This window comes from Solanum tuberosum, unplaced genomic scaffold, assembly GCF_000226075.1.
Source record: "Solanum tuberosum cultivar DM 1-3 516 R44 unplaced genomic scaffold, SolTub_3.0 scf00116, whole genome shotgun sequence".
Classification (NCBI taxonomy): Eukaryota; Viridiplantae; Streptophyta; class Magnoliopsida; order Solanales; family Solanaceae; genus Solanum; species Solanum tuberosum.
The window spans coordinates 370995-385098 of record NW_006239040.1 but is presented as its reverse complement, the minus strand read 5'-3'; the positions used below and the strand labels follow the sequence as shown (position 1 = coordinate 385098).

The 14104-nt window shown below is 30.8% G+C and overlaps 2 protein-coding genes across 2 annotated transcripts; one reads left to right on the top strand and one right to left on the bottom strand.

Annotated features, from left to right (window-relative positions):
• The first annotated feature begins 888 nt into the window (after positions 1–888).
• On the top strand, positions 889–2281 carry LOC102594338 (xyloglucan endotransglucosylase/hydrolase 2-like). The gene is made up of 3 exons (XM_006349951.2): positions 889–1202; positions 1314–1507; positions 1718–2281. The coding sequence occupies exons 1-3, from the start codon at positions 927–929 to the stop codon at positions 2118–2120; spliced, it is 873 nt and encodes a 290-aa protein (XP_006350013.1). The 5' UTR covers positions 889–926; the 3' UTR covers positions 2121–2281.
• A 94-nt stretch (positions 2282–2375) lies between these two features.
• LOC102594007 (linoleate 13S-lipoxygenase 2-1, chloroplastic-like) lies at positions 2376–12486 on the bottom strand. Its single transcript, XM_006349950.2, has 10 exons — positions 12135–12486; positions 9402–9658; positions 8517–8754; positions 7395–7697; positions 7076–7161; positions 6487–6597; positions 5333–5637; positions 4743–5009; positions 3508–3848; positions 2376–2877 (listed from the first exon to the last, which is right to left on the bottom strand). Exons 1-10 carry the CDS (start codon positions 12457–12459, stop codon positions 2459–2461), a joined length of 2652 nt encoding a protein of 883 aa, XP_006350012.1. The 5' UTR covers positions 12460–12486; the 3' UTR covers positions 2376–2458.
• Positions 12487–14104: the final 1618 nt, after the last annotated feature.

Sequence of the window (14104 nt, the reverse complement as noted above, 5' to 3'; positions counted from 1 at the left end):
GTCGTATTAAGCACCGTCATGAATTATTTTGTACCAAATGTTTGGTATAACCATTTATTGTTGATTGAGATGGTTCCATAAATGGTTTGCATCGTGAGTTCAACCTATAACATTTTAAAAAATATTTATATAATTATGTCACTTGAAAACTAGTAACAAATATATATTTTCTTTGTCGTTATTAGAGTCGGGATTAGTTTGGATGTATCTCGATTTTTCTATCTAGTACTTGTTATTTTCTACCAGCATAAGCATCGAGTATCTCTATCCAACAAAACTTAAGCAAATAAAAAGAAATCTCTGAAGTGATTTTTTGTCTCCAGTAGAATTTGAACAAAAATCTTCATAATTCTCTTTACTTTATCAACCATTATATCACCCCTTTGAATGATCAGCTACAAATTACAAATACGTAATCGCATCAAGAATGTTGATAAATATTGTCCGTTTTAAATCTAGATCCACACAAAAAAAAAATTCATGCTACAACATATCGAGTCTCAAAAATGTGCTTTATCATATAAATTTATATTTTACATTTTATACATATTTACTTTCCTCACTCATTACGATATGAGATTTGTCTGAAGTGTCATATGCACCTCATCTTTAGAAGTCTGTCTGTCAGTCCTACTTTATTTGTTCTCATTATCCCGCCCTTCCTACTACAATAGCTAAGTACATTTTCATCCAAAAAATAAAACAGAACCCCACACGCATACAATAATTCTTGTATGTGTCCAATGAATTTAAATAAACTAAGGTTTCCAGCTCACAGCTAGCCCTTTGCCCATATTTCTCATTAAAAAAAAAAGGATCCTTCCTACTATAATTCTACTTCATATTGCACCTATAAAAAGTCTCATTTAACCAAACCAATAACATCAACATTTCACACTTATTCTTTAACAATTTCATCTTAGAAAATGTCTTCTAAATTTTCATCAACATTGCTTCTTCTTCTTTCAATACTAATGAGTATCCAATTACTAGCCTCAGCTGGTAATTTCTATAGAGATGTAGACATTACTTGGGGAGAAGGACGTGGTAAAATACAAGAAGGCGGTAGAGGTCTCGCCCTCTCTCTTGATAAACTTTCTGGCTCTGGCTTTCAATCCAAAAATGAGTTTCTTTTTGGAAGGTTCGATATGCAACTTAAACTTGTCCCTGAAAACTCTGCTGGCACTGTCACAACTTTCTTCGTAAGTTTAATGCCTCTTATTATAATTTGAACTCTTATTAATATCTTCATTCTTATTATAACATGTCATCATGCTCATGATGGATTGTTCTGTTTTTTTTTTCTCTATTAGTTATCTTCACAAGGAGAAGGACATGATGAAATCGATTTCGAGTTCTTGGGCAATGTCTCTGGCCAGCCTTACACTATCCATACCAATGTATACACACAAGGAAAAGGAAACAAAGAACAACAATTCCATCTTTGGTTTGATCCAACTGCCGCGTTTCACACTTACACCATTGTCTGGAATCCACATCGCATAGTGTAAGTTACACAAAATCACCTCACAATGTATACTCTGAGTTTTTACACTATCAGATCACCTAAAAGACTGTAAGTCATATAACGTGCTACAACATGTTAAAATGTGTGACAATTCGTAATACATGTCAAATGTATATAAGTTAGATTCATATTTTCTTAAGATGATTAGTGTTACTACATTTGATCTTACCAATTTTTCGATATATTCAGGTTCTTAGTAGATAACAGTCCAATTAGAGTGTTCAACAACCACGAAAGCATCGGAATTCCATTCCCAAAGAGTCAAGCAATGAAAGTATACTGCAGTTTGTGGAATGCAGATGAATGGGCAACACAAGGAGGCAGAGTGAAAACAGATTGGGCCCTTGCACCATTCACTGCTTATTACAGAAACATTAACATTGATGGTTGTGCTGTATCATCAGGTACTTCATCATGTAAGTCTATCGGTTCAACAAACAACGCGAAGCCATGGCAAACACATGAACTTGATGGTAAGGGACGGAATAGGCTCCGGTGGGTGCAGAGCAAGCACATGGTTTACAATTATTGTGCTGATTCTAAGAGGTTTCCTCAAGGTTTTTCTGAAGAATGCAAGCGTTCAAGGTTTTAAGAAACGAGATCATTTAATCGACTATATATCCAACGTTTGATGCATCAAATGTTGGTGTTTTAGGGACGAGAGTGAAATTTGTATTATTTACCTATATGTAATGGAATCTGTATGGTTTACTTTCTTTTGTTAGTTATGTTATATGATGAAACATTGATCTTTGATGTTCTGATAGCTCGCAAATTAGATACTCCCTCTGTTTCAAACAGAATGATCTAGTTTGATTTGACACAAAGTTTAAACAGATATAGGATCAACGATGAAGTTCGTATCAATACAAATATATAGGAACTAATACATTTGGGTAGCATCTCTTTTATTTCACATTAAACCAAAAATCAAATGGAAATACTATATGGTACACCTTTTCCAGTAACACCAGGTTCAGAAAATGGTTTTAATAATTCATAAGGTATAACTCCAGCTCCATTTCTATTCACCAACTTACTATCAACATTTCTAGCATCAATAATCCCTTCAAGTTCCTTCAATTCCCCCGAAAATACTTCAAACGCCGCGTTAATTACAGGATCTTCAGCCCAGTAAGGCTCAATGATTTCACCAATATATTCTTCATCTGGAGCATGGTTAGATAAAACATCCATAATTGCTATTAATTTTGTTGCTTGAAGTTGTGAAGGTAAGCATTTTAGTAGTGCCTCCTCAGGTTTATTCAAGAAACTTTCCCATTCTTCATTTGTTGGATCTTCAGTTGGCATTTTTGTTCTAGCAATTGTTGGCCTATTTGGAAAGTAACCTACATATAAAATAGAATACTCAATTATCACTACAACAAAAACCGTTTTTAGCGGTACTAAATTATACACGTTAATTAACAAAGAGTGTTAAAGTCTTTATCGACATTATTTAATTGACATTGGATCTAATGTCATTATAGACTTTAGGGACATTTACAAAGAGTCATAATTGCCTCTAAAAAAACATATTCAACAGCCGTTAAGCTATTACCGTTAATTAATTGTCAAGATCATTTTTGATGTAGTGTATATATGTAGATAACCTACTATAACAAGTTACGTACCATACACAAATATTATAAAAATAATTTATGATGTCAGTGTGTAGAAGTTAAACTCTTTTTGAAATGATTTAACTTAATTAATTATATATACTAAAGGCCAGTCTGATGCCCGAAGCAATCCCACTTCCACATCGGGAAGGGGCACCTAATCCTGACACAATTCCACATCGGGAAGGGGCACCTAATCCTGACACAAGCATTAGTGATTGATTTCACAATTCGAACACTTGACCTATATAGGTTACATGGAGACAACTTTACGCTCCGAGACTTCCCTTTATTTCACTTATATATACCAACAACATAAAAAATAAAAATAAAAATAAGAAACGGTAAGGTGTGTACCTGCATAAATGTATTGGCCAAAGTTAACTGCTGCATGGTGGCCAGAAGTTACCCAAATCATTGTAGTTATAATACCAATTAAGTCATTTGGGGTTTTTAACTCTGGCCACCATGGCTCATTTTTCTTGTCACCATGGCCAACATTTTTTATCTCTGACCACCAAGCTTGGATTTCTTTATCAGATTCAATAAGATTTGTTTGTGGATAATAATGGTTGACATAATTTGTTACCCATTGTTTAAGTGTGTCCCAAAGTACTAAGCCATCATTTGCAAAAGGGTAATCTTGTATTGTTAGTTTTAATCCATATGGTTCATTTGGATCTTCCACAGCCAATCCCCTGTTATATATGCAACAAAAAACATGTTAGTGGAAGGGGGTCGGAGTCAAGGACACAAGGTCCTAGCCCTTTTCGTCAAAAAATTATACTATAGATAAAAAAAATTAAAAAATTGATATATATATTTTGATTTTCCCTAGTTGTATAGTACGTATCAATGTACAAAAACAACATGTCTGTATAAAAGTAAATGTAACGGCCTAGTCCGCAAGTGATATTGTCGATTTTTGACCTAGACCCGCGCAATTTTAAAACGTGTCACTAGGGGTAAGGTCTGCTTATTTGACGTATATATCATGTTATATATACGGATAGTGCGGTAGTATGAACGTGTGATGGTAGGTTATAATTTGTCATTTTTATGAGGTAGCCAATTAAGACTTATTATAATGGTAATTGGTATGCTTGCAAATATCTTATAATTGATTTGATTGTCTAAATATTATTTACATTATTAGTGCATAAAATCTATAACTCAAAAATAATTCTTAAGAAAAGAATTAGTGACCATCAAAGTTTGCGATGACATGGTAATACCCGTCCATTTTTTATCAAAGGTTTTGTGTTTGACCCAGTGAATAAAGTCGCTTTTGTTTGGGAGCGTTTTACATTTAAAATGAGATTTTTTTAACGCAAATTCAGATTAATCAGACCTCAAAGCAAGGTCAAAAACTGGGTGGAAAATAAAATTAGTGATCACCAAATATTGTGATAGAGTGGTAAGCACACCCTTTCATCTCTAACCACATGTCTCGAGCTCAAGTAACCTATGTTTGAGAGCCCTTTACCCTTAAATTAGGATTTATGACTTGAATTCAAATTAGTCAGATCCCAAAACAGATATCAAACACTGAATCGAAAAATAGAAAAAGAGAAAGATTAGTAAATTATTACCTGCTAATAAGGTTTTGTGGGAGTGCCTCTTGGTCAAATCTCCATTCAAGATCATAGGCAACAGAACTAAATTCCATTGCATACTTGCCAAGGGAAAATGAAGTCTCAATAATTCCATTTGCATTAATAAGTGCTTCTCTAGCCAAGGAATTTATCTTCGTTGTATGTCTAAAATGAGGATGCAATAATCTATATATTGGGTGCATTGCACTAAGTTGTCTATTTGTTGCTATAATATATGGCTCTGTGGCACAATGAGTTCTTAGCCTACAAAATTTTGGAGAAAAATTAGCCATAATATTTTCAAAATCAAAAAAATTAATCAAAGAATATATGTAATAATTACACTACTCTTTAAGCAATAACAACAACATACTTAATGTGAGTATATATACACAGATCGTATCCCTATCTTACACGATTCCACAGGTAGCCAATCTCTTATTTTCAAATTACGTATCTTACATTTTAAGAAGACTTATCTGTAAATATCATTTACGTGACCTAATGATAGTGTAAAAAAAAAATTACTCTAACATCGTATAGAACTCAAAACTCATTAAGAAAGTACATGTATCATCATCACTTACCAATGACTAACTAGTTGGTGATAGCCAGAGTCATGAGCAAGAACATGTGCTTTAGCCAATTTCCATAGCCAAGCACCAGTGGCATTCCAAGTACTTGGAAAATAAGCTTGCTTCCATTGAGGCTTATTATCTATTGGTGGCCTAGTTAGCTCAATAGCCAAAGGTCTCAATGTGCCTTCATGTGTCAAGAAGAATAAAGTTCTTGATCCATATAATATTGTCCTTTTGAGTTCATTCACTTTGTTTACATATGGCAATAATAAATCATGATAATCTAGGATGAACAACTTCTTTTGTTGAACTGCCTGCATTGGTTATGTGTAACTCAAGAGTCAAAATTATCAAAAAGAGGACTTTATAGATCATGCATAGTCCAAGAAATAGGGTATCATAAGGGGCGATCTTGAATTTTTGACTTTAGAAATAAGTTCTAATTGTAATGTGTGCATCAATTTAGTTTTGGTTATGATGCAAGAGTTCGAAACCAGTTAAAGAAGTTGCAAACAATAAAAGATAATATAATGTGTTGCCTATTGTGCCAGTAGTTTCAGTTATATTGACATGTGAATAATTGAGCAACACATGCAATTTTTGCCTATAAGGCGAAAGTTATGGCAATTTGAGTAGATTCACTGTATTGCTATGTCTTGAACTCCGGGCTCATAGAAAAATCATATTTATGTTTGATGGGCAGCTCGATGAATTTAGTAGATTGTTTTAGGGGGAACTACTGATCACTATAGATCGAACCTAAAATTATTTTTTAAAATATTTATTAAGCAGGCCAAAAACTCAAGACCACCCTTATCAAGGTCATTCTTGCGAATCACCCTATATAATATAGGCTTGCCTGTGGATTATTAGCACCATATGGCCTTTTGTGAGACTACTATTTAAATCTTGTCTCTCATTTAATTCAACAAACTAAATTTCGCATTTAAAAATAGTCAAATGAATCTTTTCTTTTAAAAGACAAATTTAGTTTATTGAGCTAACGAGGGACATAATTTAAAGAGTGACCTCAAGAAAGGTCATTTGTGCAAATAAAAGGATTCCAATTATTGGCCTGACTGAATATCGTTTGTCCACAAACAAAAACATAAATAAAAAGTGTTTTTCTTACAATTTCAAAAAACCAAAGGATTTGTTTATACCTCTTCAACAGCCATAGATCCTCCAATTTCAAGTTCAATTAGTTCTTTTGTCATTGCTGATTCAGGAGGTCCATACACCTCAGGACTTAGCTTGCTCTTTAGTGGCCATTCCTGTATTTTCATAAAGTACATATTTTAACCAAAATGTATGTATGTATGTCCTCATTTATAAAAAACGAGCAATCTTTCTAAAACAAGATATAAATTCAAAAACGGTCACCAAATGTCAAATCGTGTGTTTATTTCTTCATTGTTTAAACTCCTTTTCATGAAAACTCTGACTCTGCTGCTGAATGTGACTCCGAAAATGATTGCCAAATTTCAAATCGAGTTTCCTTTTCTTTAAAAGAAAAATATTGAATTTTCCATATTTGAGAAACTAAGATTCTCTTCTTCTAACTTGGCAGTATTCATGTCACGATGCATCCCTTAGGGATTTTAGAGGGGGTATTTTGTGAGATACTAGCTAGTATTACGTACCTTACCGCTTGTGTAAACCTCTTTTTAAAGTAAATTGGGTTGAAACTAACTAAAATATTAATTTTAAAGTGAAAAAATTAAATTAAAAAAAATTAAAGTAATAACATACCGTGACCAATCGTATACTATATGGGTTAAAACCAGATAAAGTTTGACGAGCAAATTCCACATCTCCTAACCAAGAAAACTTGTCCCCTGCCATAAATATAAAAACATATAATATAAATTTTACAAAAAAAAATCACCAAATTAGTTGCAAGGTATTGTTGGATAAATTTAATTACATTTTCTATTATTTTTTATATTCAACCTGGTTTTTATTTTTTACAATTCCACTAAAATGATGCAAACGGTATTTATAGGGCTATATTGTTCAGATTCTCCAAAAAATCATGAAAATCCAAGTAACATAGTTTTTATGTACTTACTTTGAAGCGATTGAGGGGTTTCAGTATCAGAAATAGCCTTAATGAGCCTTGGTACAACATTAAACATGCCATTTTTCTTATTTCCCTGTCTCGAAACATCGATACCAACGTTGAATAATGAGCCGATAGACGGAAATTGCGGAAAATCGAGGTCGGGATTGGAGACGATCGTCTCCAACGCCGGGACGATGGCCTGTAGGACTGAGTAAATAGGGTTGCCGGAAAATGTTGAACTCTTCACTTCTGAAAATTCTTCATCTCTTGGTACGTACACAAAGTCACTCTTTAATTCAGACAATGGATCTGCATGCATGCATGCATAAAATTGAAAAAATATATCAAGAAATTCGAGTTTAACTTTTAAACATCGATAATATAAAAAATTATTAAATTAGTTATTATGTTACCATCTGCTACAACATGTTTAGTTGCACTAATAGAGAGTCAGTTTGAATTAGCTGATTAAAAACCTCTAATAATTATCAAATATTAAAAAATAGATTACAGAGGGAGTTAATAATTTTATTCTAAATGAATAATTTGGTGATCATGAAAGGGCAAGTTATATATTTGACTGATCGATCAAAAATAATACATTTACTAGCCAAATATATATTATTGTGTATCAAAAATAAATAGTTTTCTTTTTTGTCAATCTCTCGTTAAATTAACTATTAAGGATAAATAGTTTTCTTTTTTGTCAAAGTAATAAATTAAAATAGTAAAAGTTCTGGTCTAACCTAAAATGCTTATAAACTGAAAAATTATAAGTTGAGATAATTAATAATTTAAAATTTTTCACTGATTTTAACTTGTAAACACTTGTGATATTTCTCAAATATATAATAAAGTATAAATTTATTTTTCTATATAATCATTTGATACTAATCAAAATTCATGTCTCGTAGAGTGCTATATTTCATGGTTAGAACTTGAAAGTCGAAACTATTTTCAATTTGAATAGAAGGATTTCATTCATTCTGCCACATTTTGATCATAATTAAATTGTAAATTGTATAGACTCTCTAGTCTCTACAATATATATAAATATGTATCAATTACTAAATCTATCTAAAAATAGTAATCAATTAATTTATTTTTCTACTTGATGAAATAATTTACCTTTTTTACTTCTTGATCGACCAGTTCTACACCTTCTAGGATAAGGTAATTGTTTTCCACCAAGTACTGGTCTTTTACCATTATCATTACCATCTGGATCTCCAATATCATTATAAACATCATAGTCATAAATCCTTTCATATTTTTTTCTTTCTCCAAATCCATCACCTCTTAATGTCACAAGTTCTCTCTCTCTTAACCTCTTTACTCCACTTGGAGTTTGAGATGGTATATATGACTGTAATCGCATGGAAAGAAATATTAATCGTTGAAGATATAATTAAATAAATAAAAATATAATTATAGTTGTTGATTTATGGCTATACCTAATGAAGAGCTTCAATTTAACTCAACTTACACATTAATCAAGTCATCACTTTCGGTATGATTCATAATCAACTAAAACAATTTAGTATGATACACTAAAACATATATTCAATAAATTAATATACATGGCCTGTAATTTATTTTAATTTATATGTCATACTTTTTTTTTTGTCTACTTTAGAATTGTCTAAGGGGGTGGGGACTGCCCATTAATTATAACCACCCGCCCGTCCCACTATCAGAACTAGACCAACCTAGAACTGTTTGGGTGGGGTGGGGTGGGGTGGGATTGGATATGTGCCAGAAAGGCGCGCTAGTACCCTATTCGATAAAAAAGTCATATTACCTTAATTAACATGTTTTTATAGGTCAAATTGTATGGTATAAAAGATCTTTATATTGCTAGTGCATATAACTTGAATATATTCTTCCTGAAAACTATATTTCCATCCGTTATGAAATCAAGAACGAAGAAATCTTATCTAATAAATTAAAATTTTACATTATATCTCCCATGATATAATAAAGAATAAATAAGGGAGGGGGATTTTTGCAAACCTTATTGGTGAAGAAAATCCTTTTCTCAAATTTTGTATGGACCCAAGAGTTGCAAGTAATATTAATTTTGCCATGAGGGGATCCATCAATCACTATATTCTTCACATACATTTCCTTGTGCTCATTTTCTACTAAAATTGCACCAACGTCCCCAAAGTCTTCAGGAAATACAAAATTTGCTTCATATTGTGTCTCACCATCCACATCTCGTCCACGATTTGCAAATATCCTAATACTTGGCTTCTCAATTCCAGTCTCTTTGAAAAATATAGAGAGAACAAAATAAGTAATAATAATACTTTAAAAATTACATCTAAATGAAATTGAAGAAATAAGAGGGAGAGATTAGCATAAAAGAGAAAAGTACTTGATCAATTATAAAGTAAGGTACATTAGCATAAAAGAGATATTAAAAGCATAGACGAATTCTCTAAATCCGATTCCTTGCAATCAAATATTGTACAATTCATTCATTATGGCTCGATTTTAATTATTTTTAAAAAAATAACAAAGACTTCCATCGATCTGGCGTACCCCTCAATTTACTCATTTTTTAAAGTTGTGTCTCATAATTAGCCAATTGAGGCAATAATCATTGTAAACTCACTCATTCGCCTATTGAGCCTACTATTAGTGCTACATGCCATACTTAATAATAATTAATAAAAAAAGTTAGTATACCAATTAACCCTAATATAGACCTCCGTATAATAATATTTATTGTAATGATCAAGTTTTGTGTGAAGTTGATTTCTTACGTTAAATTAAATTATATATTTTCTATACTAATATTTTATTATGACGACTAGAAAATATTCAAACAGACAATATCATTATAAAGAGCAAATACTTTCAAGGTAAAAGGGTCTGATATACCCCTCAACTTTGTCATTTAGAGCTGATATACCCCTCGTTATGAAAGTAGCTCATATATACTCCTATTGTTATACAAATGACTCACATATACCCTTTTCCTCTAACGGAAGTGACAAAATTAATTTTAATTTAATTTTTTTTAAAAAATAATTCCATATGGGGTACATTTAATCCCTCACACATATTTTTTATTTATTTTTTTGTTCCAGTGACTAATTTAAATTTATTATTTTGATGATCAAATTTATTTATGTTTCACTATTTTTCTTGTAAAATTTATTATAGATGACCCAATTTTTTTTCAAATGCAAAATCTAAATAACAATATAGCCGAAATAAATAGTTTTAAATTATAATATAGCCAAAAAAAAATTACTTTTTTCTTTACACTAAGGAATGATAGAAAAAAATAAAATAAGAATAAGAAACTCAAATAATAATAATCAAAGAAGTCAAAAAATAATTTATGTATGAAAAAGATTAAAATATACCTTGAACTTTGCTAGAAGGTCATATATACCCCTACATGAATCTTTTTTAAAATTAAAAGTCAAAAATATAAATTTAAAATTATTTTTTTTCACTTCCATTAAATGAAGGGTTTATGTGAGCCTATTTTTTAACAGTAGGGGTATATGTGACCCGTTTGTGTAACAATAAGGATATATATGAGTCACTTTCATAACGAGGGGCATATCAACTCCAAATGACAAAGTTGAGGAATAAATATTTAAGTTATTATTAAGTTAAAGTTTAAATTATTTTCAATTTTTAAAAAGCTGGCAAAGTACTATATTCACTTTTTCTTTAAAGTACAATAAATTTTCTTGACTGCCGACAATAGTGTGGCAGTTAGAATTTCGTTTAAGAAATGTAAAAATATAAAGAAATAAAATTGTATAAAAGTTAATGAGTGTCAATATAATATATATATATATAAAAAAAAAAAAAAAAAAATTCATTCTAGCTATAATTTTTTGGCGAAGAATGTCGGTCAACACCCCTTAAGTGGCTCCGCCACAGAGTACACTTATTGTGGAATAAATATTTAAGACGCAAGTTTAGAATTCAATTTTTTCTTTTCTAAATTCCATGTTCAATTAAACAAGCTCACATTATTGTAATATAGTTTATTTTCCATTCAAACAACTCTTTGTGATAAAAGAAAATTCTTTTTAGTATGCATCAAATAAAATAACATATTTATATGTTTCAAAATATTTAATTTTAAATTTACTAAAAGAAATTAGCCAAAGAAAACTTTTGTTTCAAAACAACAAATATTGCGTCCCTAATCTTAACTAGTAATGCATTTATCAAAAAAATTACTAGCTACGAGTTATATTTTTCCACAAATTATGGACGACTTGTGTAGCTTATTCTTGTTCTTTGTTGTGTTTTGTCCGCACATAATATTATGGCATGCTTAAAATTGCATGTTGGTAAAATCTTTTTCTTTTAAAACTTTGTATTCCATCAAATATGTTCATATATGTGCAGACTCAAATTTAACATAATACATAAACAAACATTCAAAGTGAACCGTAGTTGGCTGGAAAGTAAGCCCCTCCAACACTTCAACTTGGTCGACTCATGACAATCAAATACTTCAACTCATCCTCACTATATCTCGTAGACACTCAACGATGACGTGACACATAATTTTTGAAAGTGTATAAATGATCATTTTGTTAGAAGTTGATGTATATATTCAACTAACATATAGTGGAGGCAAGTCGAGGTATCTCTACATATGCATCCCCAAAGTTAAAGTGCTTACTTGCCACCTAAGATCATATTTAAGTATTTGTTTATGTATTATGCGATTAATTTATTAATGAGTAAATGAATACTTACTAGGATCAAGTTCAGCAGCAACAATCCACAATAAGAGTGATTTACCAAGCAAATTATCAAGTCCTCTTGATAAACCTAAATTAGTTCCTCCAACTGATTTTTGAACTTTCACCACTACTTTAACACCCATGGATTTTTTTGTAGAATTAAGGACAGCTTTAGTGCTATTTGCAGCATTATAATGAACAATAAAATTATTTTTCTTCTGATTTTTACTTAAAATGTTGATAGGAAAAAAGACTGAGATTTCTCTTGAAAAAATGAATGGCTTAGTACTCCATGGAATTAGAGATTTTGTAGATTGTTGAAGATGAGACTTCAACATTTTTTTCTCTCTTCTTTGGCTCAAGAAGATATATGGTTTGGTTTGTATTATGGTCTCTAAGGAGTTCTCTTTATATAGATGATGAAGTTTTGCTAAGGGAACTTTGGGTTGTTGTTGTTTTGGTTGTATTTGGCTTGTAAAACTCTAGAATGGATATTACAATAGGTTTCCTAACCGCGATGTCAAATGGACGGATAGCGATTAAATTGAACAGGTTAAAATAACTTAAGTTAATAAATGAAAAAACTATTTAATTACATAAATATTCGTACTATATTTACTAATTCTTCTTATAGTTTAAAATAATTACATATTATCTCACTAATTAATAATTTTATACCAAATTTCAAGTCAGATACACCTAGATACATATATTTTTGTTACCAGATACAGAGCGAGAGAGTAGGGAGGCGAGCGGAATAGGAGGGAGGCAAGCAAGAGAGTCAGTGTATCCTAGATACATATGAATCACACTACATGTATCTAAGATATCATATACATTTTGAAATATAGATGCATAGAGAGAGATGAGCGAGACTAGGAGAAAGGTGAGTGAGATAGGAGAGAGACTTATTCTGTCTCAAATACATGTTTATCCACTGAATGGTACAAGCTAAGTTACACCATATATTTGGGAACAAAATCTGACACAAATAATAATTTCAAAAGCTCACAAAAAGACACATCATTAGGTCCTAATTAAACTAGTGAAATTTATGATGTTTGGCCTTAATAAATAGGTGGATCAATTCAAATGGGTCGAGACAGTAAGTTAATAAATGGATGAATTATTGACCCGTTAAAAATTACTGGAGTTAGAAACAAAATCTATTTAAATCGAAATGTAATAAACAATGTGCTATAAAGTTCATGACGCAATTCATGACCAATCCAAAAACTACTTTGACTGAAATGGGCTAAATAATAAATTTATAACTCAGTTGTCCAACTCCTACTAGGTTTTAATTTCTTTGTTTGTCTTCTTATAATTTATTTTTATACATAATAAAATTTATTTATTTTTATTATGATTATGTATAACATATTGAATTTAAAAAAATATTTTAGCAATTTTTTTCATAAATTAATTGAGGCTATATATGAACTCAATTAGGTAGATCAAAATAAACTGATCTAATAAATAAGTATGCAATTAAGAGAATTTAACTTGAACAAATTAGATAAATCATATTTTCAAAATTAATTTTATCACCTCATTTAAAAAATTCACGAGGCACCTTATTTGGTTGCCCCATTTAACTTGTGCCAAATTTTAAAAACATTTAACTGATATTCCTTCCGTTTAAAAAAGAGTGACATAGTTTGACTTGACACGAAATTTAAGAAAATAAAGAAGACTTTTGAATCTTGTGATCCTAAATTAAAGTTATGTCAAATGTACAAAATTGCCCTTTAATCTTATGGTCTTAAACATGCCACGTGGAAAACTGAAAGTAAAATGTTACCAAAAAAAGAAAGAGACCATTTTTAAAAAAATTAATAAACTAAAAAGGAAAGGATCTCATTATTTTTTAAACGGAGGAAGTATTTAATATTAACATAAAAAAAAATTGTTATTTTATTTTCTTCTTCATATATACTCTCTATCCCCCCCCCCCCCCCCCCCCCCCTTCCTTCCTTTAAG

Excerpts from the sequence above, each read along its gene's own strand:
- LOC102594007 (XM_006349950.2), bottom strand. The coding sequence starts at position 12,459 with ATGTTGAAGTCTCATCTTCAACAATCTACAAAATCTCTAATTCCATGG. Across the intron at positions 3,849-4,742 it reads CCACAAAACCTTATTAGCAG|GGGATTGGCTGTGGAAGATC; the intron begins GTAATAATTTAC and ends CATATATAACAG. Across the intron at positions 2,878-3,507 it reads TGGCCAATACATTTATGCAG|GTTACTTTCCAAATAGGCCA; the intron begins GTACACACCTTA and ends TTTTATATGTAG.
- LOC102594338 (XM_006349951.2), top strand. The coding sequence starts at position 927 with ATGTCTTCTAAATTTTCATCAACATTGCTTCTTCTTCTTTCAATACTA. Across the intron at positions 1,203-1,313 it reads GCACTGTCACAACTTTCTTC|TTATCTTCACAAGGAGAAGG; the intron begins GTAAGTTTAATG and ends TTTCTCTATTAG. Across the intron at positions 1,508-1,717 it reads TGGAATCCACATCGCATAGT|GTTCTTAGTAGATAACAGTC; the intron begins GTAAGTTACACA and ends CGATATATTCAG.